This window comes from Bos indicus, chromosome 24 (genome assembly GCF_029378745.1).
Source record: "Bos indicus isolate NIAB-ARS_2022 breed Sahiwal x Tharparkar chromosome 24, NIAB-ARS_B.indTharparkar_mat_pri_1.0, whole genome shotgun sequence".
NCBI lineage: Eukaryota > Metazoa > Chordata > Mammalia > Artiodactyla > Bovidae > Bos > Bos indicus.
The window spans coordinates 21,376,651-21,404,331 of record NC_091783.1 but is presented as its reverse complement, the minus strand read 5'-3'; the positions used below and the strand labels follow the sequence as shown (position 1 = coordinate 21,404,331).

Sequence of the window (27,681 nt, the reverse complement as noted above, 5' to 3'; positions counted from 1 at the left end):
CTGGTCCAGCACACCTTCCATCTTCAAAATCTCTATGAAAAAAGTAGGTACAAGCCATCTCCCAAACTCCTGGAGGAACAGTTTCCAATGTCCAGAATTTCATCTTGCACTGACCCAGCAGTGGCATCAGGGCGGGTCTGTGGATTTCTGGAGCACAGCAATCATTTAGCCTGAGAAGGAGACGTCCCATCTCATCCTTTCAAGCACTCCTGCTGCCCACCCCAATCCAAGTAATTCTCGTTAGTCAGACCCCTCTCGCTTGGTCTGGGGAACAGAAATGCTGGTCCAAAATTGTCTTTCAGTACACAGGCTGTAGAGTCTTGCCCAGTTGTTCTTGATTCTCCTTAGAATCTAGGGTATCATTGCTTCTTCTCAAGCTTAGGTTCTGGGGTTTGTTTTTTGTTTGGGGGGGATTTTCTAAGTTAGGGACAGCTTTGAACAAACTGTGGACCAGTATTTTCTGAAGTGCCCTTTGTGATAAAAATGTAAAAAATTGAATAAAGCCACCTAATACAATAATATAAATGAATTGACAAGTATATATAGTCTGGGTTATATTTAAGAAAATCAAACATCTCAAATTCATAGAAATAGAAAGTACAATGGTGGTTACTATGGGAAGGAAACGAAGAGTTTCAGTTTTGCAAGATGAAAAAGTTTTGGAGACAAATTGCATAACATTGTGAATATATGCAAAATTATCAAGCTGTATGCTTAAAAATGGCTAAGATGGTAAAAAAAAAAAACAAGCAAAGAAAATCAGAATATATGATATGAAGCTGACATGGGAATTTATTTTGTAGAAAAGCAACAACTAGAGAACGCCATACAACCCTAGTACATCTAAAGTACTATCTATAAAAATGACAACTGCTCACAACGACAACACTGAAGCACTGAAAGATACCAAACTACCTTCTGAATCCAAGAAGTCAAAGTATAATCAGTACTGTTTTAATGTTCTTACATATATTGAAATTCTAATACTCTGACAAGTGGTAAACCAGATAACCAGAACATCCAATAATGTAACTTTGGGTGATACATAACATGACTTGGTGATATCCAAGTCTTTTGACAATACATAAACTTACTCATACTCATCTGGCGTATCTCCATACATATTTTAAAATTCCAATTTCTTGGTCAAATGATGTATTTTTCAAATTATTAAATATATTTAGATGTCTTTACTATACAAAGTTAAATGTACAACTAAATTAGTAAAAAGTGCTGAGGTTTTATTGGAACAATTAATATTCTGACAAAAATGTTTATGAATGTACTCTGTACTTTACTGATACTGCCTTTTTTCACTTATATCTAAATTTCCCCTTCTATTTAATAACCAGTTTTGATTTTTTATATGAAATCTATAACTTCTTAATTCATACAGATTCTTCTCTTTTTCTCCTTATTTCTTAGCTTAAATTCAGTTTAAGTTTTATTGGTATCTTAAGCTTCATGTGTATTCTTACTCCTAAACACCAGCAGTTCTTCAGAGGCCTAAAATCCAGCATGGGAATCACTATATTAAATTAGTTCTAGAAAAAAAAAAAAAATTAAGATTTTTTTTCTGAAATATACAGAACATGTCATGCCAAATCTCTTGTTTATACAATAAACTGGTAATATTGGTAAATTGCACATATAGCTTATATTCCCAAAACAGAATAACTTAAATATTAAAACGTACCTTTATGTTACCACCATAACTGACCTTATAGGCATAACAAATGACAATATTCAATACAAAAAAATCACAAAATCCACTAACCTTAAGTGCTATGGATCGCATCATACGAACTCATCTCCCTATGACCTATTCAAACTACAGACAGCAAACTACAGCTTTAAGTTTAAATTCTAGCATTTAAACCCTAATTAGAAATTTATACGAAACACAATTTTATGTTCAAATATGGAAATAAGCAACATAATTCCAAAACCCAAAAGTATCCCAGCATTCTGTAAAAAGAAATATCCCCAGCGGCTACATCCGTGGTCACTAGCATCATTGTGCAACATCTCAGGTACCTTTAAAACAAACAAAAAAAGAGCAACCTTTAAGTTTCCAGAACCACAGATTTTAGAAGAACTTCCAGGACACTGTACTAGCTTTCTATGTAGCTGGATATACCATGAGTCAAATTTCTAAAACATGAATCTAGCTAATAAGGTCACACAGCATTTCCTAACAGTTAATTAACAATGACTACTCATGGTCTGCTCAGCAAATCAAAATTATATTGATTCAGTTTACTCCACTGTAAAATGGAGAGCTACACTGATTACCCTGCTTACTGTCTGTATCTGTACATAACATGTGGTTCACTTAAAGTTCAGAGATTTGGAAATCTTTTATAAAATATAATCTTAGCAGTAAGACTGGCTGAGACTGTTAAGTGGACTTTGGTGACAAAAAGATACGACTCCTTTATCCGTTACTAAGGATCCTTTAAGTGTTCTGATGCATACACAGTTTGCCAACAGTATGTGGCTTGTACTAGGTTTCTCACAAGTCTATGTACAATTCAATGCCTGATTACTGAAACTCTCCTCTCAGAAAGACACATCAGAAGCAGGTAGATACTTCTGTGTATCCTGAAGTATACTTTGTATACTTTGTTGAGCACAGAATCTCACTGCTACTACATTTACCCTACACTCTTTTAAAAAATGCTGTTTCATTGAACATTTTTATTTCATTGTTAGTCAATTCTGTAATTTGACTTCTTAAAAACTTACCATATCAACCAGAGCAACATACATGAACAAGCCTGCAGTAAGTGCAAATATCCACATAGAAACATTCTCAGCATAATGACCAATGAAAATTCCTGTGGCCATTCCAAGATATGCCAGCATGGCTGACAGGGCATTATAAAGAACAGCCTGCTTAACAGTCATGCCAGCCTTCAGTAAGACAGCAAAGTCACCTTTAACAGAAAACACAAAAAGGCAATTAAAGTCATTAAAAAAATCATTTTTAAGACATACCCAAAAGACTTTCCAGATTTAAAAAATCCTCCAATTTTTTTGAGGAGTGGGAAAAAAAAAGACAAAATTAAGAATCACCCAGGGTTAACAGTTAATCAGTTTTATAAACTAAGATATCTTTTATCCAAAGTTTTTCTTAAGGTTTCTTGTTTGTCAAAGAATGTCAATACCAAGAATCTACCACTGAGCTCTTGCACTGTCTTCAAGGGGCTTTCAAATGACCACAAGCAGGAAGAGGGAGTAGAGAACACACAGGAAATGATCAGCAAATGATTAAGGCAATATGCATCATAATTAAGAGCTGAAGAGTCTAATGTTCTGGTTATAAAAGAAGAAAAGAAATTAAGATCAAAGTACTTCAGAGAGGCTTCGTGGAGCCTGAAGGATCTAGAATGTGGAACACAAATCAGATGTTGAGGCTTACAAGCATCGAACAGGAAGATGGGAGGCCTTCGAAATGGCAGAACACACGCCAAGGGACAAAGGTGAGAATGGTGCGACAGGCGTGTGGCCACCGGTAAGAAGAAAAACAGAGACACACACAGAACCAGGGCAACTCTGGGAAGGTTTTAAGTCCTGCTGCTGCTGCTAAGTCGCGTCAGTCGTGTCCGACTCTGCGAGACCCCATAGATGGCAGCCCAACAGGCTCCCCCGTCCCTGGGATTCTCCAGGCAAGAACACTGGAGTGGGTTGCCATTTCCTTCTCCAATGCATGAAAGTGAAAAGTGAAAGGGAAGTCGTTCAGTCGTGTCCAACTCTTAGTGACCCCATGGACTGCAGCCTACCAGGCTCCTCCGTCCATGGGACTTTCCAGGCAAGAGTACTGGAGTGGGTTGCCATTGCCTTCTGGTGACAGAGAAAAAGAATATTCAAAACACAATTCGTTAACTTCTCTTTCTTTTTAGTTCCAATGACATTCTCTTTGTCAAGTTCTCTCTGTTAATGGAATATGACTCTTTATTTGCCTATGGTCTTATTCCTATTCTGTGTACAATGAAAACAGGGACTGACGTCACCATACGCTGATACAGGAAAGTATCTGGCAGGGGAAGAGGACCAGAGATGGGGCTCAGGGATCTGTTTGGCAACCCCACACAGGCAATTGTGTAATCAGAGTTGCAGGGTTAGAATTCTGGCTGGAAACAGACTTGTCCTTAGTAAGAAACAAAGCTAGCTAGGATAGTAGACTTATGAGAAGCCATAAATGAGAAAGCCTGCTGGAAACTATTGTTAGCAAAAGCCAGTAGTGACACTAAGATATGCTACCCACCTGGAAAATACCATTTGAAGGGTTCTCTTACCTAGTTCATGAGGCAACTCATGACAAAACACGGCAACAGAAGTACTTAAACCACTTGATAAACCTTCAGTAAAAGCAGCACCTGTGTAAAAAAAATCACTGCAGTATTTTGTGGGTGTGTATTTTTAAAATTTGTATAGCACATACAATGAGGTGAAAGAAACTATATTCTGGTTGTGAATAAACAGAACTTTCTCAACTGCACTCTGTAACTTCTTCATTACTAATCTTAGATTACATTCAATTAGGCTTAAATTTCCCAAAGGAGAACAAAGAGATATGATTGAAGGGAAGGTTGGGCTGTGCCTTAAAGCGATTAAATGATCTTACACAAACCTGAGAAGTAACTGCTACCACATAAAGCACTTATGGAGAAATATAAAACAAACTGATTTAAAAGGTTTAGGGGAAAAAACCTCAGGAATCAAGAGTACAAATATGTTTCCATGCCTCAGAGGAATCCACTGTGTAACTAGACTTTTTAACTTTTATTCTTTCAATGTCTTGATAAGGGAGGTTTAAGACAAATAGCTCCCTGCTTTTAAAAGTTAACACGTTATACAACTGATTACTTACAACCATGACTGAGCATTTGCATATCCTTCTGTGTCGCTTAAGTTGTGCATGGTGCAGAGGAGGAAGTGCATGGTGCAGAGGAGGAAGAGTGCAGTGCGGGGAGCAGGGCCTGGGCTCATCTCAGCTGGGCAACAAAACAACACTGCCTCGTCGGACCTCGCCTACCTGCTCCGTAATTATTTCCATGGCTCCTTCTAGAACTCTGTGGGTCTGTGTATGTGCACAAGTGCTCATTCATGTTCAACTCTTTGCAACCCTATGGACTATAGTTCACCAGGCTCCTCTGTCCATGGGATTTCCCAGGCAAAATACTGGAGTGGGTTGCCATTCCCTTCTCCAGGGGATCTTCCTGACCCAGGAACTGTCTCTTGAATCTCCTGCTTTGCAGGCTGATTCTTTACTACTGTGCCACCTGGGAAGCTCCTCCCTTCCTGCACTAAATTACTACAATTCATAAATATTCTATTATCTCTCAATGGTAGCACAACTTACAAAAAGTCTGTAATTCTTCTTTGGGTACGGATTAGTAATTTAAACTTATTAGGTAGATGAAGATTCCTTTAGCATAATAGAAAAGATGGTGGAAAAGATACTTTCACTTTAATAATACATACTATTTATATTGCAGATAAGAGAAAGTAATTTTTGAGAAAGTAACTTCAATTTAGTTAAGGGGCCAAGCAGTTTCCAGTACTTTTTCATCTTATCCCACATTTATCAAGTACATCACTGTCAAAGCAGTCAAAGAAGAGATAACATTTTGATAACCTTGGATGTTAACAGCCTTATCAAACCAACCTACTCTTTGCTAAAATCAGCAGCTTAAAGTGGCATTTTCAGAGATCAACAAACAAGGGCTGAAACACAGAGACATACCAATTGCGAGGCCATCGCTGAAATTGTGCAGGCCGTCCCCCATGATCACCATCCAGGCCAATGTGGCGATGCCAGCGTCTTTCAGCTCCTCCCGAGAGTAGCGCTGGCTGTGGCTGTGGGGGTGGTGGTTCTGGTGGTGGTGGTGATGGAGAATATGATGGTAGTCATGATGGTGGTGGATGAGATCATCGGACTGGCCGAGTGTATCATGGAAATGCGAATGGCATTTATTCTTGCACCCTCTGGGTACATATTCATTGTAAACTTCCTGCGGATGGGCATGAGCTATCATGACCTCCTCTTCTTCCAAGATTGCTGGCTGCTGAGAATCAAAGTGGGAGGGCTCTTGTGAGTCAGCTCGTAAATAGCCTTCAGGTCCTAGATGTAAACATAAAGGACATTGGGACAAAGTCAAATGGCTCTGTTAATGCGCACATTTCAAAATCTCCACTGACAGAGTCAACAAGACTTCAAAGCATGGCAACTCTCTCACATACATCTGCCTGGCAGACTAGACTTTAGAGTACTGTTGACGAAAAACATCAGTATGTTTTAGTAAATTTTAGAAGTTAAATGATTTCACTAAGAATGGATTTTAAATGATAGCCTTCAGTAACTGCCCCAGATCCTCCCTTAAATTCTTTTGCCTCCCTATGTTTTTCAAGATATTTTTTTTCTGATTATAAAAGCAGCACACACATTTTAAAAAGATATTTCACTGTTGACATTTAAAATATTTTAGAAAAATATTCCAGAAAAGTTGGAAATAAAAAACATGCACAATTCTGTCATCTGAGTTCCTCTCTTTCAAAATTCAAGGGGAAGCAAAAGAGGGGAATTCCTTGGTGGTCCAGTGGTTAGGACTCTGCACTTTCACTGTCAAGGGTCTGGGTTCAATCCCCATTCAGGGAACTAGGATCCTGCAAACCATGTATTGTGGCCAAACAAAAATTAAAAAGGAAAAGCAGAAGAATGTGAAATACCATCATCACCAGGAAACATTTATCTGTGCAAACTGCAACAATAGGTTTTGCTTTTTCTTTTTTTTACACTGGCATCAACTTTTCTGGGAGCATTCCTGACACTATGGTCCAATTTTAAAAGTTATTTCCTCTCATCATTATAAATTTCACTGGAAATTCTAAAGACGGAATAGATGCAGGAAGACAAGTCAAAGTATTTCACTCACTCTTTAGAGAGGAGCAGCATGCTGGAGACAAAGGGTGGACAGAAAGTCTTAGGACTGCCCAGTAGCAACAATAAAGCTGCTCTTCCTCCTCTGTCAGCAACTGAGTGTCTACTCTGGGCCAGGCACCAGGACAAAGTGGAGCAGAACAAAGTCTCTGCCTTCAGGAAGCTCATGTTCTTGGGGGAAATAGCCACTTAACAAGGAAATACAGGTATAAATAAGGTAAGGCACTGGACAGCATGGGAAGAAAATAGAAAAGGCGAATATGAGGAGAGTGAGTGGGAGACCTCTGTATTGGGATGAGCCAGGAAGGCCTCTAAGAAGGAGATGTCTGAGTTTGAGATTGAAACAATAGGAGGAGTTTATATGAAGACCTGGGAGAAAAGTGCTCCAAGCAGAAGAAACTGAGTATCAGCCTCTGAGACAGATCTGGTATACTCATAGGATGAAAAGGAGGCTGTGAGGCTGGACAGAGTGAACCATCTGGGGGAGTGGAAGGCAGGGCAGGACCTCAAAGGTCATCATGAGGCATTTGGTTTAAAATTTTAATTTTAACTGAGCCTGTCCAACAAGAAATGCCAGGCTAACAAGCTCTAGGAAACATAGTAACACAGTAACTTTACAGTGAAGAAACACAGGAGACACAGCCTTAGCCAAGTGATCAAAATTACCACCACCGCTACGTGACCCAGCATCATGGTGGGAGGCAGGTCACGTCACTGAAAAGGATGTAACACACTTTGTGCCATTCCTGCCCCGAGTGATCAACCTGATGCAAAAACAACAAACTCAAAATGAGGGACAATAAGAGGCAACATCTGACCCTGAATTGTACTCTGGATCATTTTTTTTTTCCTTTTGGGGGTTAGGGGAGTATAAAGAAATTATTAAGACAATTGGAAAAACATGAAAATGGTCTGTCTATAGACTAGAAAATGGCATTGTATCAGCTTTAATTTCCTGGTGTTGATCACTGACCTGTAATTGCATAAGAGAATGTCCTTTCTCTTAGGAAATATAACAAGTATTTAGAGGTAAAGAAGCATCACTTTTGTAACTTACTCTCAAATGGTTTAGAAAAAAAAATGAGTAGTATGTATATACACAGAGAAAGAGAGAAAGAATGATAAATGTACACAAAATAACTGGGGAATACAGGAAGAGGCAGAGGAATTCTTCATACTATTCTTGGAACTTTTCTCTAAGTTTGAATTTACCTCAAAATAAAAAAATTATAGAAAGAAGACATATAAATATACATAGAAATAACCAACTTACTGGCAATTAAAAGAAAGTATAAGTTTAAAAAGAGGGGAGGGATTCCCTGGTGGCCCAGTGCTTAGGACTTGGCATTGTCACTGCCGGGGCCCAGGTTCGATTCCTGGTTGGAGAACTAAGATCCCAGACGCCTCGTGGCACAGTCCAAAAAAATAAAAAAAAGAGGGAGGGGAAGGTTAATGGGGTTGGAATATGGTCCCATCTCTTGCAGATAGTCCGAGTTGCCTGCAAATCACAGAGCAATGGACTCCCCTCCAGCTCTCAGATTTATAAGGACTTACGATCATCTGCATCTACTTTCTCCTCATTTGTTGAAAGTTGAGATTCATACTTGGACAGCTGCTTTTTAATCTCCACATCATCATCATTTTCAGGTTTTTTCTGATTCTGTAACAGCAAGGAAAAGCAATACTTGAAATAAGTGGTTTACTTATGCATACACCTTCAGATAAACAGTTAAGCAAAAGATTTCATAGAACAAGACAACAGTTACAGACTTCTAAAGGAATAAACCCCATCTAAGGGCAAGGCCTGCACTTAACTTCATAGCACCTAGTAGTTTGTTTTAGGCAGAAACTGTTCAGAAAGGTAAAGGATGATGCATCAGTAATATGAAAGAAAAACCACACACTCATCTTTCTGCTGGTCCCTCAGGTCACACAGTATAATCTGTTCTCATGAAAACAGCACTGCATCCCCTGGGAGCTATTTAGAAATGCATGATCTCAGGCCACACCCCAGAGTGAATGGATTAGAACCTGGATTTTAACTAGATCTCCAGGTGACTCACACACACATTAAAGTTGAGCTCTGCCTCAGGCCATCAATTCAGAACAGGCACGTCCTCCTGGCAAGTACTGATCTGCTAACCACCTGCCTGGTTTCCTCCAATGCCTCTTTTGGGCAATGAAAGCCCATACTTGCCACACTTTTTATAACTTAAAATTATACTGTGATACTGATACATACTTGTTACTAAAACTAAAATACTTTTGCTGTCATAAAACGCCATTACCAAGTTTTCTCTTTTGAAACAAACCCTAGTAGTCAGTCTTGAATTTATCACTAGATTTTTAAACCAGCTGAATACCATACTTGAGATACTGTCCATATCTCAGAACCCAAGAATGAAGGTCACTGTTAGAACAATGGTGCCTGTGTATTACCGACTTACGGAGAATATTTAAGATAAGGAAAACGGTCACAAAAACAATCACCTTCTTATTTGCAGTATCTTTTGAATATGACTCAATCCCCACCATAACTGAGATTTCATTTTTAGCTCTAACAGTATATAAAATATCTGCACATTTTTAGGTTATAAGAGTTTTTAAAAGGAAGCACAAACCAATCTTTATACCTACCCCTGGCATGATGCCTCAAACACAGAAAGTACTTAAATATTTGTGAAAATAAGTGAATTCAGGATACTTTAAGTCACTTAATTGATGTTTTATTTCTTGTTGAGCAATGACTATCTCTAGTTTTTAACCAATTCTTTCATTCCACAAGTATTAAGGGGCTCTAACGTTTCCTGTGCTGAATCCTGGCAATACATTAATACACCATAAACCAAGATACACACAGTCCTTGTTCCCATGGAGCTTATCACCCACAGGGAGGGAAGTTTTATACAGGTAATGATTACACAATTCTTTGATTGCAATTTTTGATACACTTTCAGTTCAGTTCAGTTGCTCAATTCTTCGGCACTCAGCCTTCTTCACAGTCCAACTCTCACATCCATACATGACCACAAGAAAAACCATAGCCTTGACTAGATGGACCTTTGCTGGCAAAGTAATGTCTCTTGCTTTTCAATATGCTATCTAGGTTGGTCATAACTTTCCTTCCAAGGAGTAAGCGTCTTTTAATTTCATGGCTGCAGTCACCATCTGCAGTGATTTTGGTGCCCCCAAAAATTAAGTCTGACGCTGTTTCCACCGTTTCCCCATCTATTCCCAAGAAGTGATGGGACCGGATGCCATGATCTTTGTTTTCTGAATGTTGAGCTTTAAGCCAACTTTATACATTTTACAAAGGACAAATACACAGTACTACAAGAGTGTATAACAAGACCTAACTAACTCCCACGACAGGATTCATCCAGGAAGTGATGTTTATGCCAAGACCTAAAGATGAGCAGGGGTTTGCTGGAGAAGGGTGGGGGGAGGAGTAATCCAGGCAGGGAGATGGCATGTGGGAGGACCCTAAAGCAGAAAGGGAGCAGCCCCTTCTTTAACTGAAAGAAGTGCAAGGTGGTTGGGGTCTGGTAGGTCAGAGACTGGGCGGCCAGTAATGAGGCTGGGTAGCGGGGAGTCCAGACAGTGCAAACCATGGACTATGGACTTCATCCATCATGAAGCTATGGACTTCATCGTATAAGCAATGAGACTGAGAGACACAGAGGATTTTCAGCAGTGGTGTCCAACCTCATCAGACTCATTTAAAATCACTCTGCCCTCTCCACTCTGGATTAGAAGAGGGTAACAAAATAATGTAGACAGTCTAGTCAGGAGGCAGCTGCTGTCAGTCAGGTAAGCCGAGCTTAGACCAGAACAACAGCAAGGAAGATGGAGAGAAACAAATAATTTCACTTCTGGATACACTTAATAAAACTAGGTTGGATATGAGGATGAGGGGGATTCATAGATGATTTTCAGCCTAAGGTTTCCAGCCTAAGCAAGAAACCTGAGAATCTGGTAGAAAGAAAGTCTGAGGTAGAAATATCGTTAAGAGCCTACTGCTACTGCTAAGACACTTCAGTTGTGTCCGACTCTGTGCGACCCCATAGACAGCAGCCCACCAGGACTGCCCCGTCCCTGGGATTCTCCAGGCAAGAACACTGGAGTGGGTTGCCATTTCCTTCTCCAATGCATGAAAGTGAAAAGTGCAAGTGAAGTCGCTCAGTCGTGTCCGACTCTGTGCGACCCCATGGACTGCAGCCTACCAGGCTCCTCCATTCATGGGATTTTCCAGGCAAGAGTACTGGAGTGGGGTGCCCCACACCAAGTATGTGATTCAACCCTAATTTGAATAAAGAGATTGACATATATGGATGTCTTAAGGGAAATCCTAGGTAAAATGTTCCATTATAAGACTCTGATGCTGGGAAAGACTGAAGTTGGGATGAGAAGGGGACAACAGAGAAGGAGATGGTTGGATGGCATCACTGACTCGATGGATATGAGTTTGAGTAAACTCTGGGAGTTGGTGATGGACAGAGAAGCCTGGCGTGCCACAGTCCATGGGGTTGCAAAGAGTCAGACATGACTGAGTGACTGAACTGAACTGAACTAAACTGATGGGTCTGAAGAGCTACCAATGCTTACCATGTAAGGAGTAGTTTTTTCTTTTTGACAGAACTAAATGAGATTTAAAACTGTTATATAAGTAACACTAAGATCTGGATGCCCTTGAAAAAAGATAAATGCAATAGTTTCTAAAAAGGAAGAGAACATGAAATGTTTGTGAAACATCTGTGGGAAGTCTTTGCTTAGAAATCATGCTTATTTACTATTTAATGCTTCTTATGCGTGTGTGCAAAGTTGCTTCAGTTGTGTCTAACTCTACATCCCCATGGACTGTACTTAGCCCGCCAGGCTCCTCTGTCCATGGGATTCTCTAGGCAAGAATACTGAAGTGAGTTGCCATGCCCTCCTCCAGGAGATCTTCCCAACTCAGGCATCGAATCTGCGTCTCTTACATCTTACTTGCACTGGCAGGCGGGTTCTTTACCACTACTGTCACCCGGGAAGCCCTTAATGCTTCTTAAACATTCAACAAGTATTTATCAATCCTCTACTATGTGCCAGACACTATTCGAGGCAATGGAGATATAGCAGTAAAGAAGATGGAGCGGTCCTGGCCCTTGAAAGCTCACATGCTAGCAGAAATTATCTGAGAACAGAAATTCCAAACTTCGTTAACTACAATGCATAATAATATATATGTAACAGAGTAATATATAGAATGCACTGTAATATCACTGTTACATTTAAAAACATGGGTCAAGACACAAGATTGATTTCACAACTCACAAATAGTTATAACTTAAAGAGTCTGAAAAACACTGATCTGTATTGCTACAGACAGCCTACCTCTTAGAGTCCTATGTTAGAGCACCAGGGTAATAAACAGCACTTTTTAGGTAAAACTAGAAAATTACACTGAAATTAGAATGGCATCTGAAATAGAAATGCAGTAAAACAAACAAACACAAACAAACCCCTCCCCTGCAAAAAAAATCCTTAAGAATGCAGAGGAGGAGGATATATCCTCAAAGCTACCCAAGTGAAGCAGCAGGGACAATGGGGACATGGAAGACTTCCTGTATTAAGGAGTCAGCTCTTGTTGCTTCACTTATTCCCTGTAAACTGACATTCAGTAAGGGTTCAAAATCTTCAGTTTGAGATTTAAGTGACTGTAAAATCCATAAGGGAAAATATTCACAGGATGGAGGAGGCTACTCTGCTCACATGCACTGGGTTCCCAACCTGAGCTCTAAGCTCAGCAAGAATCAACTATGTTAGTTTTCAAGTCTCTTCATGCCAGCTATACCTGCTATTCCAAGTGCATGATTTAATTACATATTATTCAGACTATGAAATGCCAGTGAAAAGAGTTACTGCCATGAAAATTTAAGTTGAATGCTTCTGAAAGATTCAAAGGCAAGTTGCCAATTACATAAGGCAATCACTGTATAAATCTTTTTCTACATTAAAATAGCTTTACAAGTATGTAACCTCTTGCTCAATTTAAGAGAAACCAAAACTGGAAATTTAGAAGAAGTAGCAGGGCTGCAGAGAAAAAAATGATCATACAGAACTCTGACTCCAAGAAGATCTTCAGTTCAGTTCAGTTCAGTTGCTCAGTCGTGTCAGACTCTTTGCGACCCTGTGAATCGAAGCACGCCAGGCCTCCCTGTCCATCACCAACTCCCGGAGTTCACTCAAACTCATGTCCATCGAGTCGGTGATGCCATCCAGCCATCTCATCCTCTGTCGTCCCCTTCTCCTCCTGCCCCCAATCCCTCCCAGCATCAGAGTCTTTTCCAATGAGTCAACTCTTTGCATGAGGTGGCCAAAGTACAGCTTCATCATCAGTCCTTCCAATGAACACCCAGGACTGATCTCCTTTAGAATGGACTGGTTGGATCTCCTTGAAGTCCAAGGGACTCTCAAGAGTCTTCTCCAACACCACAGTTTAAAAGCATCAATTCTTCGGCACTCAGCTTTCTTCACAGTCCAACTCTTACATCCATACATGACTACTGGAAAAACCATAGCCTTGACTAGACGGACCTTTGCTGACAAAGTAATGTCTCTGCTTTTGAATATGCTATCTAGGTTGGTCATAACTTTCCTTCCATGGAGTAAGCGTCTTTTAATTTCAAGGCTTCAGCCACCATCTGCAGTGATTTTGGAGCCCCCCCAAAAAAAGTCTGACACTGTTTCCACTGTTTCCCCATCTATTTCCCATGAAGTTATGGGACCAGATGCCATGATCTCAGTTTTCAAATGTTGAGTTTTAAGCCAACTTTTTCACTCTCCACTTTCACTTTCAAGAGGCTTTTTAGTTCCTCTTCACTTTGTGCCATAAGGGTCGTGTCATCTGCATATCTGAGGTTATTGATATTTCTTCCGGCAATCTTGATTCCAGCTTGTGCTTCTTCCAGCCTAGCGTTTCTTATGATGTACTCTGCATATAAGTTAAATAAGCAGGGTGACAATATACAGCCTTGACGTACTCCTTTCCCTATTTAGAACCAGTCTGTTGTTTCATGTCCAGTTCTAACTGTTGCTTCCTGACCTGTATACAGGTTTCTCAAGAGGCAGGTCAGGTGGTCTGGTATTCCCATCTCTTTCAGAATTTTCCACAGTTTATTGTGATCCACCCAGTCAAAGGCTTTGGCGTACTCAATAAAGCAGAAATAGATGGTTTTCTGGAACTCTCTTGGTCAACATCAAATGACCAGAATATGAGCACACAAATGGCCAAAATGTGTACATGTCATTATTAAGCGTCCCCATGGGGACAATCTTTTGACTGATTTACCCGGTCACATCAGAGAGGAAGAGGAAGATAACCATAGGCAACTCCGAAGATATTTTCACCAGATATAGAGTCTACTGTTGAGCTTCATATTATTTCTGCGGGCACTTTGCAAACGGCAAGTCTGAGTGAGTCAGATAGTCTTTCAAACAAAACATAATATTTAGCTACTGAGTAATTTTAAAGCTGCACATACTTACTGTACATAACTCAAAGAGTTTGGGGTAAGTACACATCCGTGAAACCACCGCCACCATCGATGCCTTGTTTGGTCATTTATATAGATGTTTACCCTTTCCAGTGACTCTGAAGGGAATACTGAAGACAGAGAAGTCCAGGGTTACTGACTTCCATGAATGCTACTGAGAGCAAAAAGGTACTGAACCTCCTCACAAATGAAGATCATACACCTTGGAAACACTCTGCTAACAGTTCAGTTCAAGTGCTGCTCTAAATAAATGTCCAATGCATAGTAAGTACTCAGTACAGTTTTTCTTACCTTTTTCTTCTTATCTTTAAATTGCTTGATCAACGTGAGGACGTGTTCAACAAGAAACATGAAATACAAGCCTCCCAGAGCTGTTAGCCCTTTCCATGTAGAATCAAAATAAGTATTTTCTTGAATGTTTTGAGAAGACAGGTGGCTGAAAAGTGGTCCCTTCTTCATTTCCATTGCTGGTTCTTCATGGCTGTGACTATGGTGATGACTTGCATGAGACTAAAGGCAAAATAATACGGATTTTATAAATTCATTTGCTTCACATGTCAGAAAAATTGGCTAAGATAATTAACGTCAAATATGAAACCATTCAGAATTAGGCAATTAACGTTCTACTTCAGAATGAGGGGAAGTTTAGGATATTAAAAGTAAAACTACCAATAAGCAGCAGTGACCCAGAGCTTAACATACATAATGCACGATGGCACTTCAGTGGAGTGGATCTATTCAGTGTAAAGACAGACACATTCTCCATCGATTCTCATAATGTACGGGTAGAGGGTATTTCCAATGTTTCTCCATGGCCACAAATAAGTCTTAACAGGCATATAGTGTCTACTGTTCATACATCCAGTGGAAAAGCCCCTACCACTGTTCTCAGTGTGCTTCCAAGAAGCCCAGGCTGGGTGATGGGCCCTGGCCAGCACCTGAGATCCAGGCACCCTGCCCCCGTGGCCCGCAGCTGGGTGCAGCAGGAGCTTCTGTCACTGCGTGTTAGGGAACCAGGTGTGGTGCACACCAAGGTGAGACTGGGGGTCATGGCTACAACCCATGCAAACGCTCCTAGAAACTAAATTTCCAGCCTTTTATACATATCAATACAGAGCACAAACTGAAAATACATATATTCAATATATGTATTTATAGATGCATGCATTATGTATTAGTATTTAATGTTGAATAATAAAACACACTGAAAGTCTCTCAGTCCTGTCTGACTCTATGTGACCCCATGCACTGTACAGTCCATGGGATTCTCCAGGCCAGAATACCGGAGTGGGTAGCCATTCCCATCTCCAGGGGATCTTCCCAACCCAGGGATCGAACCCAGGTCTCCCACTTTGCAGGCGGATTCTTTACCAGCTGAGCCACGAGGGAAGCCCAAGAACACTGGAGTGGGTAGCGTATCCCTTCTCCAGTGGATCTTCCCTACCCAGGAATCGAACCAGGGTCTCCTGCATTGCAGGTGGATTCTTTAGCAACTGAGCTACCAGGGAAGCCCTATAAAACACACTAATGGGATAAATTATTTACTTACATGTGGAAGAAGGTGTAAGAAAGCATCACCACTCAGTGTCCCGACAGCCAATGCCACAAGGAAACTCAGAAGAAACTTGAAAAACACTCGATTCATGAGAGGCACTAAGATCACACCCAGCAAAGACAGGAAACTGATGACGGAAATGGCTATAAAGCCACCAACCCAGGCTGTCAAAGAGAACAAGACAGAGCAAAGGACAAAGCAAACAACTGACACACTTTCAAAGAGAGACTGTGGAGTGGCATAAAGTCATCTGTAAAAGCAGGGAAGTTTACACCTATGGCAGATTCGTGTTCATGTTTGGCAGAAACCAACACAATACCGTAAAGCAATTATCCTTCAATTAAAAACAAATAAATTAAAAAAAAAAGTGGAGCTAAAGAAATACAAATGCAGTGGAACAGAACTGTGGTAACAGAGCAATAACCAAGAAGCTGGATCAAACGTGACTGAACCCTCTGGGCAAAAGGCATAACCTAGGAGAACATTCTTCAGCGAGAGACCATCTAGTCAAAGCTATGGTTTTTCCAGTAGTCATGTATGGATGTGAGAGTTGGACTGTGAAGATGGCCGAAGGCTGAAGAATTGATGCTTTTGAACTGTGGTGTTGGAGAAGACTCTTGCAAGTCCCTTGGACTGCAAGGAGATCAAACTAGTCAATCCTAAAGGAAATCAACCTTGAATATTCACTGGAAGGACTGATGCTGAAGCTCTGATACTTTGGCCACCTGATATGAGGAACTGACTCATTGGAAAAGACCTTGATGCTGGGAAAGATTGAAGGCAGGAGGAGAACGGGGACAATAGAGGATGAGATGGTTGGATGGCATCACCAACTCGATGGACATGAGTTTGAGCAAGCTCCAGGAGTTGGTGATAGACAGAGAGGCCTGGCATGCTGCAGTCCATGGGGTCGCAAAGAGTTGGATATGACTGAGCAACTGAACTGAACTGAGGGTGAAGGAGGGGGAAGGTATGGTTACCAAGGATGAACTCTCAACCACTTGGGAACTGTGCTTACAGACTCCCTTAACAGTTAAATTATGAGAAAGAAGAGGAAAACATTAGGAAAGGAGGGAAGAAAGGAGAAAAGGAAAGGAAGCTGGGAATCAGTAATATCCTCAGTGAACAAAGCAATCAATTCTTCATTATAGGTTCTGAGCAACACAACTTACACTACAGCAGACTGTATCCTGGTTTCATGTATTAACACGAGCACACTAGGATTAGGCTCCTAAACAACTCTGACCTTTCTCTAAACAATGTGACAACATACAAAGCAATCCCAACTTTTTAATAGGAGGATAACTGCTTTACAATGTTGTGTTGGTTTCTGCTATACAACAATGTGAATCAGTCATAAACATGCACACATCCCCTCCCTCTTGAACCTCTCTCCCGCCCCACCCTCACCCCACCCCTCTGGGTCCTCAGAGAATGCTGGGTTGAGCTCCCTGTGCTGTACAGCAGCTTCCTGTGTGTACGTGCTCAGTCACGTCTAACTCTCTGACCCCCTGGACTGTAGCCCTCCAGGCTCCTCTGTCCATAGGATTTTCCTGGCAAGAATACTAGAGTGGGTTGCCATCCTCTTCTCCAGGGGCTCTTACTGACCCAGGGATCAAACCCGAGTCTCCTGCATTGGCAGGTGGATTCTTTACCACTGACCCACCAAGAAAGCCCCCAGCAACTTCCCACTAGCTATCTATCTTACACATGGTAATGTATATGTTTCAACAGAACCCAAAATTTTTGAATGACCTTGACATATCCTGTGGGAGGACCTCAGACAAGTTACTATATAATGTATTTTCTAGTTTTTGTTTATTTTTTTAGGGTAAAGCTAACACATTTGCTTTCTTCACATCCCAGGCAGAGAACAATTAAGATGATATATTTGGAATTATGCTGAAAAATGAGTAGGCTGATGTAAATAGAAGGAAAAAACACAACATAAATATATCTACTGGAAATTATTTTTACATAAAAAAGGCAATTTTACCTATTTGTAAAGAATAGGTCTTTGGAGGGATTTCAGCTTTCTTTTCACTTGTTGTATGAATCAGACATGATCTAGTATCAATCTGATTGATGATGGCTGGGCAGAGATAGTTGAACTCGGTGGCATTCAATGGAACCTGGATGCCCATGCCATGAGATGTAAGCAGCTTTGACGCATTGAAACACTGAAGAAAAAAGAAATAAACAGTGAAATCACCGAAAGGCATTCCCATTAGAAAATCTAAAAAAGCTGTTGATACAAAACTCCCTTTCCTTACTGAAGCTACTTCTTTACTTAAGGTAAATCAAGACCAACTTTTGTTTTAAGTACTTTGGAATTTGCCTCAAGCTACCTGGAGATACTTTGTCACAGGGCTGATTTCCCATCTCTTCTGCTTATTTCTTCCTGGGAGAAGCACATCACTAGTCACCTCTGGAGAAAGTCTCAAGACGAAAAAGTTTGAGGATAAATAGACATTCACAAGCCTGTTAACTCACTGTATAAACCTATTAAGGAAATGAGCTTTAATTTCAAGATGGGTTCATTAAAGATTGAGAAATATGTTGTTTCTGTACTAACGCTATCATACCTGGTCTAAACAAGCCCAAGGCATGTCACTCTTCCAGCAGTGACTGTACTTGCAAAACTTAGCTCAGTGCTGTGTACATACTTGGCAAAATAACACTTCACAACGAGAGAATATTAAATCTGTAGATTACTCACTCTGGCAGAGGACAACACTGGTTAATGAGACAAACCTGCACCGGCAGGCAGTTGTTTCAAAAATTTAATTAGATGACAAGCTTAGTTTGAAGAGAATCTCTGCTGGAGAACGTAAGCTCCCTCTTCTCACCGAACAAAAAAAAAAACAAACCCAAAAAAACCCACAAAAAACCACTGGCACTAGCACCTGTTTCTCATCTTCTAAAAGCTATTTTAAACTCCCACAATTCTTGGCCAATACTACTCTAAACAAACTTTATTACTAGTGTTGCTATGGGAATGACCATTAGTAGGATTATCCCAGAATTAGTAGTCATGTGATGGTTTGAATGAAATACTTAAGTTCTGCCTGTTAATGTATACCAACTAATGCCTTGTTGTTGATATCTCTTAGCCAAGGCAAACTGTGTACAGCCTGGAAGTCTAGCTTCAGAGAAGAAAAACACATGAACTCAGGACTCACTGCCCAGACTTTTCACTTGTCCAGCACGTCACTCTAGGTAGCATCTCCAATTTCACCCACCTTACAAGTCACTGTGATCCCTTTGTCAAGGAGGCAAAGCTGCTCTTGCATTCTCTGGCCCTTTAAACCACACCTTTCCCTAAAACATGAATTCTAACTCCTGCTCTTTCGATCTTCCATTTTATGTATTTTTTTAAAATTAATAGTATTCACCTTTAAAGATTTTCTCCCCCAAAATAATTTCATATGTTTTAAATTCTATATTAGAAAATAGCTTCACCAGGCAGCATTATTCTTACCGAAGAACTTACCCCACAAGTTTTTTATCAGGAATGTTTTCAACATAGTGGAGACACTTTGAGCTAAGTGCCTTGCTCAGAAAGGAGAAATTCCCCGTTCAATGAACTCAACATTTTATTTTTAGTTTAGAGAGAATAGCAATGACAGGATAGACAGCAGGCATACTGATTAAAATAACGAGAAACATCTTACCTCCTGAGTATTTTCGCTTGGGCTTCTGGAATACATAAAGTCTTTTCTGGGCTCACTCATTGATTCATTGGTTCTCCTACTAGCCAGTCTGCTTGCCTGGCTCTTTCCTGTGACACTGGGTGGAGTGGAACTGTTCACATCTTTGGGGAGAAGTTTCCCATGTTTTGGAGTTTCTATGGTCTCGAGAAAGTGAGTTCCCTCAGAGACAGCATTATACACAGTTGAGGTCACTTCACTAGCACCGACACCCTCCTTGATTAAAACATTCCTTCTGCCACTGGCATGTTCTGATCGATGAGACCCCTTCCCGTGGCTGTTTCTCGGCTCTTTGCTTGAACCATCAGAGTCATGGTCTGGGCAGAGAGCTTTCCGACTATTTTTACTGGAAGCAGCATGATTATGGTGAGAGTGATGCTCATGGTCAGAGCGATGCTCATGGTCAGAGTGATGCTCATGGTCATGGTGTATATGAACTCTCTTAATCTTATCTATGCCTATATTCTGAAGCAACTTTTTGAACCCTTCAATTGACAGGGAATTATTTTCTCCATAGCGGTGGAAAAGCTGTTGTAGATGATGCTGCCGTGTGGTAACTGCCAAGTTAACATTAATGCCAGATTCCCAACTTGGAATAATTTTTTCAGTGGTCTGAGGGAAAGCAGTGGCTGGTCCTACTTCATGAAGGGGATTTGTGACTGACAGAGTGAAGGTCAGGATCAAGATCACTGATAAATTCCTCGCCATCGCACCTTCCTAAAGAAGACAGAAAACGAAAGGAAAGAAACAACCTTGTCTTCACTTCCAAAACAATTTGAATTAAGAAATCTCATGCTGAAAACTGATGTCTAATCAAATAACCAAGTTTAACAAAGCACCATCTAGAGTGATCAGTGTAGTCCTACATACTGCAAAAAACAAACAAAAAACCAAACTGGAGTCCTAGGCTCTACCTCTGCATTGCTGAAACATGGGAAACAACTGGAGAGCAGTTGAGTGCTAAGACTCTGTAATTAACACTATAAAAGCAATAGTAATTCAGAGACTGGAGGGACCCATGTGGTCACAGCCATATTGGCATTATATCATGTTTCAAACAAGAATTCAAAACAAGAGAACACAAAACCCAAACTAGCTACCTCAACCACGACCACCACCATTTCATAGAACAATCTTTTAACAGCAAAAAAGGTAAATATGGCAATCAGAATAAGTCACATTTAACATTTTTTTCTTAAACCATATATAAATCTATTTGAGGCCTTTCTCCCCCAATCCCATTCTTCAGAGGCAACTAATTTGGCCAGTTTCTTGAGAATTCCTCATGCATACTCAGGTACATGTGCGCCTTAATCATACTAATGGGATCTTTTGTTTTTCCACTCAACAAATGACATCTTTCCATGTGAGTATATACAAAGTGATCACATATTTTTGAATGACTGCACAGTAATAGTTCTTTAAGGAAATTAAAACTTTATTAAAAAACTGTGTTGCTCTTATTTTGCTATCACTCATCTGCACAATACTGCTGGGAACCAAAGAACTATGCTCCAAAGAGGAGTTAGGGATCCAGCTGAGCATTGAAAAGCAGAATTCAGTTAAGCAGACCAAAGTATAGGCCAAAAGAAGCAGGGAGACTAATATCTCAGGACCCAGTCAGCAGATGCCCAGTACCAATGATGGGTGGTGATCGTGACCAAATTGGTCTGCCTCCAGTGAAAATAAGGGGAGTGAGATGTCAAGGGAGAGGAGCAACTGAGCTCTACCACCTTCAGCGCTTCTTCCTTGGACCAGCTGGTAACACCTATTTCATACGGAGACAGAGGAAACCACTAGCATGGATGTATGTGGAAGTGCTCCAAACGCTGTCAGCAGTATTGCACAGCGGCTGCTTATCGTTCTGTGAAAAGAGGACGTGCGCACTATCACCGGGCTAGACTCCTAAAAGAACAATCCTTGGGGCCCGAAGTTTTAAGGGGCAGAAGAAAACCTTTAAGAAATACACGAGGAGCGAGATGGGTGGGGACAGCACGGACGAATGGCTCAGGAGCAGCTCCGTGCCTTTCCCAAGGGAGGGAAGGATGCTTAGGGCGGTCCCAGACCCGCCAGCGGATCTCCATCCCCACAAGTCCGCGTGTGCTGGAGAAAAAAGCAGAAGGAAAGGGCCTGGAGAAACGGGTGAGCGGAGAAAACGGGAAAGAGCTCGCAAAACTGCCTAGAAGGGCTTTTTATTTTTAAACACCATAGTACTCTCTCGGAAAATGAGATGAACAGGACAAACCATTTCCTTTCCCCGTTGGACCCCGAAGCCCGCTGTGCACCCCAAACTGGGAAGTCCGGCCTCGCCGACCCCGCGGGGTTCCCCTCTCCGCCCACCCTTCCTAGACCAGCGGGACTCACCTCTCCGCGGCCTCGCCGACCCCCGGCCCGCTCCCGCGCGCCGGTTCAAGTTCCCGCCGGCGGTGCGGAGCCGACCCTTACTTGTCTCCCTAGAGATCTCTACACGGCACGGAGAGGCGGCGGTCTCATCGGCCCGGCTGCCCCTCGGTCGGGGAAGCGCCGCGTAGACCCCGGCTAGCCGCGCCCCATGCGGTACCGCCGCCGCCTCCCGGGAGCAGGAGGACAATCACTAATTAGCGCCGCGCGCAGCGAGCTGCCAGGAGCCACCGCCTCCGCCAGCCTCGGCTGCGGGGCATGCGCAGTGCGGCTCCACCCCGTCCCCGGCGGGCGGGTCCGCGGGTCCGCCTGTTCGCTGGCGCCGCGGGGCTCGCAGGGGCGGGAGTGGGGCGGAGACGCGGTCCTGGTGCGAGCCGGGCGCCGACATCTGCCGGGGGAGCTTTCCTCCAGCTCCTCCGCGCCCCCCGCCTCTCTGAGAAACTCGTTCGCCAACCCCCCACCACCACACCGAGCCAGCCCCGTCTGCCGCTGGGATCCCGGCAGTGAGGGCAGCGGGACGGTCTCTGGGCACACGAGTCCTGGGTCTTTCTGGAGGGTTCTGAGCGCTTCCGGTCGCGTCTGTGTTCCTGGGACGCAGGCCGTGCTTGGGCCACGGTCCTCGACTCGAGGGTCAAGGTTACCACAGACAGAGGGCCGCTTGGGCTGGGGTGGGGGTGGGGCGGGCCCGGCGGAGGCGGGGTCGTCCCCGCCCCGCCCCCGGCCGCCTCGGAAACGCGGTCCGGATAACGCCCGCGGGAAGACGCGGCGGGCAGGCAGTTCCGCTCCGAGGGCGGAAGTGCGTGCCCAGGTTTCGGCCGCTGACCAGACAGCAACATGGTGGCACCCATGCTGGAGACGTCTCATGTGTTTTGCTGCCCGAACCGTGTGCGGGGTGCCCTGAGCTGGAGCCCCGGGCCCGGAGGGCTCCTGGCCTTCGGCACGTCCTGTTCCGTGGTGCTCTATGACCCTCAGGTGAGAGAAGTGGCTGGACCCCGTCTGCTTCTGGCGCCACATCTGCTGCTTATGCTCTGGGACGGACTCTGTAGAGGCTGCTCCAGAGCCTGGAGATCCGGTGTGCGGCCCGATCCGCTTAGGGGAGGGTGTCTGGGCGGTGGGTCTGGCTCTGGCGTGCGACATTCGCCTCTCGCCAGTCTCCTGCGTTGAGTCAGCCTGGGGTCACCCTGTCCTACAGGTGGCCTGTTAGCTGCAAATAGAAATTCAAACGATGATAACCTTTCTGAAGCCTTCTGTGGAAACTGTTACACTGTTAAGGAATCAATTTGGGTTTGAAAAGATTTGCATTTAAATGTGGGTTAAAGCCATCTCACAGGTGCCATCTCATTCTTTTAAAATTTAAAGTTTTTGTTTTCTGTTTGCCTTTAGCCGATGAACAATATTGTGATAGTCTAAGGTAACCAACCAGTGAAGGGACTCAGCCATGCATATACATGTATCCGGGGCTATCTCATTTTCGTATTTCCCTAAGTGTTACTTAATAAACTTTTGCTGTTTTCAGTTTCAAAGAAATATCGCTTGCAGTTTAGCTTCGGGAGTGGACATTTTAAACAATGTGCCATTAGGGCAAAGGTCCTAGGAAGTGCAGATCTTAAGCACTTATCCATTCCCAGAACTGCACCCAAATGATTGTTTTCTTGGCCTTTTCGCTACCGAACTTCTTAAGTGACTAGTTTCTGTATTCTTCCCTGAGTTAATTGTGATCCCATTCCCACTGGCTGATTTTGGACAGTACAGTTAGTGTTGCTTCTCAAAAGATGCCTCAGTATAAAAAGTAAAATACTGGGAATTCAGATGCAGTGCAGGAGATAGCATTTTTTTTTTTTTTTAATTTTACTAGTTTATTGCCAAATTCTGACTTAAGGGATTAGATCTCATAGACAGAGTGCCTGAAGAACTTTGGCTGAAGGTTCGTGGCATTGTACAGGAGACAGGGATCAAGACCATCCCCAAGAAAAATAAATGCAAAAAAGCAAAATGGCTGTCTGAGGAGGCCTTAGAAATAGCTGTGAAAAGCAGAGAAGCGAAAAGCAAAGGAGGAAAGATATACTCATTTGAATGCAGAGTTCCAAAGAATAGCAAGGAGAGATAAGAAAGCCTTCCTCAGTGATCAATGCAAAGAAATAGAGGAAAACAATAGAAGGGGAAAGATAGAGATCTCTTCAAGAAGATTAGAGATACCAAGGGAACATTTCATGCAAAGATGGACACAATAAAGGATAGAAACGGTGTGGACCTAATTGAAGCAGAAGATATTAAGAAGAGGTGGCAAGAATACACAGAAGAACTATACAAAAAAGATCTTCATGACCCAGGTAATCACGATGGTGTGATCACTCACCTAGAGCCAGACATCCTGGAATGCCAAGTCAAGTGGGCTTTAGGAAGCATCACTATGAACAAAGCTAGTGGAGGTGATGGAATTCCAGTTGAGCTATTTCAAATCCTAAAAGATGATGCTGTGAAAGTGCTGCACTCAATATGCCAGCAAATTTGGGAAACTCAGCAGTGGCTCCAGGACTGGGAAAGGTCAGTTTTCATTCCAATCCCAAAGAAAGGCAATGCCAAAGAATGTTCAAACTACCGCACAATTGCACTCATCTCACATAATAGCAAAGTAATGCTCAAAATTCTCCAAGCCAGGCTTCAACAGTACGTAAACTGTGAACTTCCAGATGTTCAAGCTGGATTTAGAAAAGGCAAAGGAACCAGAGATCAAATTGCCAACATCCACTGGATCATCAAAAAAGCAAGAGAGTTCCAGAAACGCATCTATTTCTGCTTTGTTGACTATGCCAAAGCCTTTGACTGTGTGGATCACAACAAATGTGGAAAATTCTTCAAGAGATGAGAATACCAGACCACCTGACCTGTCTCTTGAGAAATTTGTATGCAGGTCAGGAAGCAACAGTTAGAACTGGACATGGAACAACAGACTGATTCCAAATTGGGAAAGGAGTACATCAAGGCTGTATATTGTCACCCTGCTTATTTAACTTCTATGCAGAGTACATCATGAGAAATGCTGGGCTGGAAAAAGCACAAGCTCGAATCAAGATTGCCAGGAGAAATATCAATAATCTCAGATATGCAGATGACACCACCCTTATGGCAGAAAGTGAAGAAGATCTAAAGAGCCTCTTGATGAAAGTGAAAGAGGAGAGTGAAAAAGTTGACTTAAAACTCAACATTCAGAAAACGAAGATCATGGCATCTGGTCCCATCACTTCATGGCAAACAGATGGGGAAACAGTGACGGACTTTATTTTTTGGGGCTCCAAAATCACTGCAGATGGTGACTGCAGCCATGAAATTAAAGATGGGGAAACAGTGACGGACTTTATTTTTTGGGGCTCCAAAATCACTGCAGATGGTGACTGCAGCCATGAAATTAAAAGACGCTTACTCCTTGGAAGAAAAGTTATGACCAACCTAGACAGCATATTAAAAAGCAGAGATATTACTTTGCCCACAAAGGTCCATTTAGTCAAAGCTATGGTGTTTCCAGTATTCATGTATGGATGTGCGAGTTGGACTATAAAGAAAGCTGAGGGCTGAAGAATTGATGCTTTTGATCTGTGGTGTTGGAGAAGACTCTTGAGAGTCCCTTGGATTGCAAGGAGGTCTAACCAGTTCATCCTAAAGGAAATCAGTGCTGGATATTCACTGGAAGGACTGATGCTGAAACTGAAACTCCAATACTTTGGCCGCCTGATGCGAAGAACTGACTGATTGGAAAAGACCCTTATGCTGGGAAAGATTGAAGGCAGGAGGAGAAGGGGACGACAGAGGATGAGATGGTTGGATGGCATCACTGACTCAATGGACATGAGTTTGAGTAAACTGCTGGAGTTGGTGATGGACCGGGAGGCCTGGCGTGTTGCAGTCCATGGGGTTGCAAAGAGGTGGGACAGGACTGAGTGACTGAACTGAACTGAGTTTATTAATTTTATTAAAAAGTCCATCATCTTAGACATACAGACAAAGGATGAGATGGTTAGATAGCATCACTGACTCAATGAACATGAATCTGAGCAAACTCCGGGTTATGGTGGAGGACAGAGGAGCCTGGTGGGCTGCACTCCATGGGGTTGCAAAGAGTCAGACAGAACTTTGTGACTGAAGAACCGCGGACACATGACACACAGTCGACCAGCTGGCAACTGAAAAGATGCTCAACATCACTAATTAGAGAAATGCAAATCAAAACCTCAATGAGGTATCACCTCAGACTGGTCAAAATGGCTCTCATCAGAAAAATCTACAAATAATAAATATGGAGAGGGTCTGGAGAAAAGGGAACCTTCCTAGGATATTGGTGGGAATGTAAACTAGTGCAGCCACTATGGAAAACAGTTCAGTGTTCCTTAAAAAACTAAGATTAGAGATACCATATGAGCCAGCAATCCCACTCCTGGAGATATATCCGGAAAGCACAAAAAATGTAATTCAAAAAGTTGCATATACCACAGTGTTCATAGCAACACTATTTACAACCGTCAAGACATGGGGGAGCCTTGTGGGCTGCCGTCTGTGGGGTTGCACAGAGTCGGACACGACTGAAGCGATTTAGCAGCAGCAGCAAGACATGGAAGCAATTTATATGTCCATTGACAGATGACCGGATAAAGAGGATGTGGTGAGAGAGATATATATGTATACACACACACACACACACACACACACACACACACGCGCGGGAATACAATTTAGCCATGGAAAGAATGAAGTAATACCATTTGCAGCAACGTGGATGGACCTACAGATAATCATACTGAGACAGAGAAAGATAAATGCCATATGGTATCACTTACATGTGGAATCTAAAAAATGTTACAAAGGAACTTATTTACAAAACAGAAATATTCTCACAAACTTACGGTTGCCTAACGGGAATGGGGCAGGGAGGGATAAATTAGGGCTTTGAGATGAACAGATACGTACTACAATATATCTTGGATAAACAATGAGGACCTATAGTATAGCTCAGGGAACTATGTTCAGTATCTTGGAATAGCCTATAATGGAAAAGAATCTGAAAAAGAATACCTGAATCACTTTGCTTTACACCTGAATCATTATAAATCAGCCATACCTAAATTAAAAAGTTCCATCATCCTTCTATCCAATGCAGAGTCAAACTTATAAATGAAATAGTTGTACACATTTTTCTTGAGCTTGCTTGCCTCCTTCCAGTTTTTGTTTTGTTATTACCGGGCACTCTTCAAGAGCTTTTTTAATTTTGTTGAAGTATAGTTGATTTATAGTGCTGTGTTAGTTTCTGTGTCCAGCAGAGTGATTCAGGTATACACATATATAGTAGCTTGCTTTTGCAGATTCCAGACTTTGAATCCGTCCGTCCTTCACCCTCCACCCCCTGACAATGACAAGTCTGTGTCTGTGGGTCTGTTTCTGTTTTGAAGATACGTTCATTTGTGTCATATGTTAGATTCCACATAATGATATTTGTCTTTCTTTTTCTGACTTTCCTAGTATGATAATCTCCACGTTCATCCATGT

At 42.2% G+C, this 27,681-nt stretch overlaps 2 protein-coding genes and 1 non-coding gene across 5 annotated transcripts in view; 2 read left to right on the top strand and 1 right to left on the bottom strand.

The window, feature by feature from the left end:
• Positions 1-774: 774 nt before the first annotated feature.
• SLC39A6 (solute carrier family 39 member 6) lies at positions 775-22,407 on the bottom strand. 2 transcript variants are annotated; one of them, XM_019986871.2, is made up of 11 exons: positions 22,111-22,407; positions 21,480-21,610; positions 19,711-20,463; positions 18,033-18,216; positions 16,031-16,200; positions 14,773-14,991; positions 8,501-8,606; positions 5,753-6,130; positions 4,302-4,382; positions 2,749-2,939; positions 775-2,037 (listed from the first exon to the last, which is right to left on the bottom strand). In XM_019986871.2, exons 3-11 carry the CDS (start codon positions 20,452-20,454, stop codon positions 1,885-1,887), a joined length of 2,226 nt encoding a protein of 741 aa, XP_019842430.2. In that variant the 5' UTR covers positions 20,455-20,463; positions 21,480-21,610; positions 22,111-22,407; the 3' UTR covers positions 775-1,884. The 2 variants fall into 2 exon arrangements, with proteins under 2 accessions (XP_019842430.2, XP_019842429.2); XM_019986870.2 differs by lacking the exon at positions 21,480-21,610.
• On the top strand, positions 6,592-6,664 carry TRNAE-UUC (transfer RNA glutamic acid (anticodon UUC)). The gene has a single exon. It is a non-coding gene; the product is annotated as a tRNA-Glu (tRNA).
• A 79-nt stretch (positions 22,408-22,486) lies between the features above and the next one.
• ELP2 (elongator acetyltransferase complex subunit 2) overlaps positions 22,487-27,681 on the top strand; it is a 48,228-nt gene continuing 43,033 nt past the window's right edge. Inside the window, exon 1 of one of the 2 annotated variants that reach the window (XM_070778742.1) lies at positions 22,487-23,118. In XM_070778742.1, coding sequence (XP_070634843.1) covers positions 22,981-23,118 — 138 coding nt within the window. In that variant the 5' untranslated portion in view covers positions 22,487-22,980. The remainder of the gene's footprint in view (positions 23,119-27,681) is intronic. The other variant, XM_019986652.2, reaches the window with a different exon arrangement.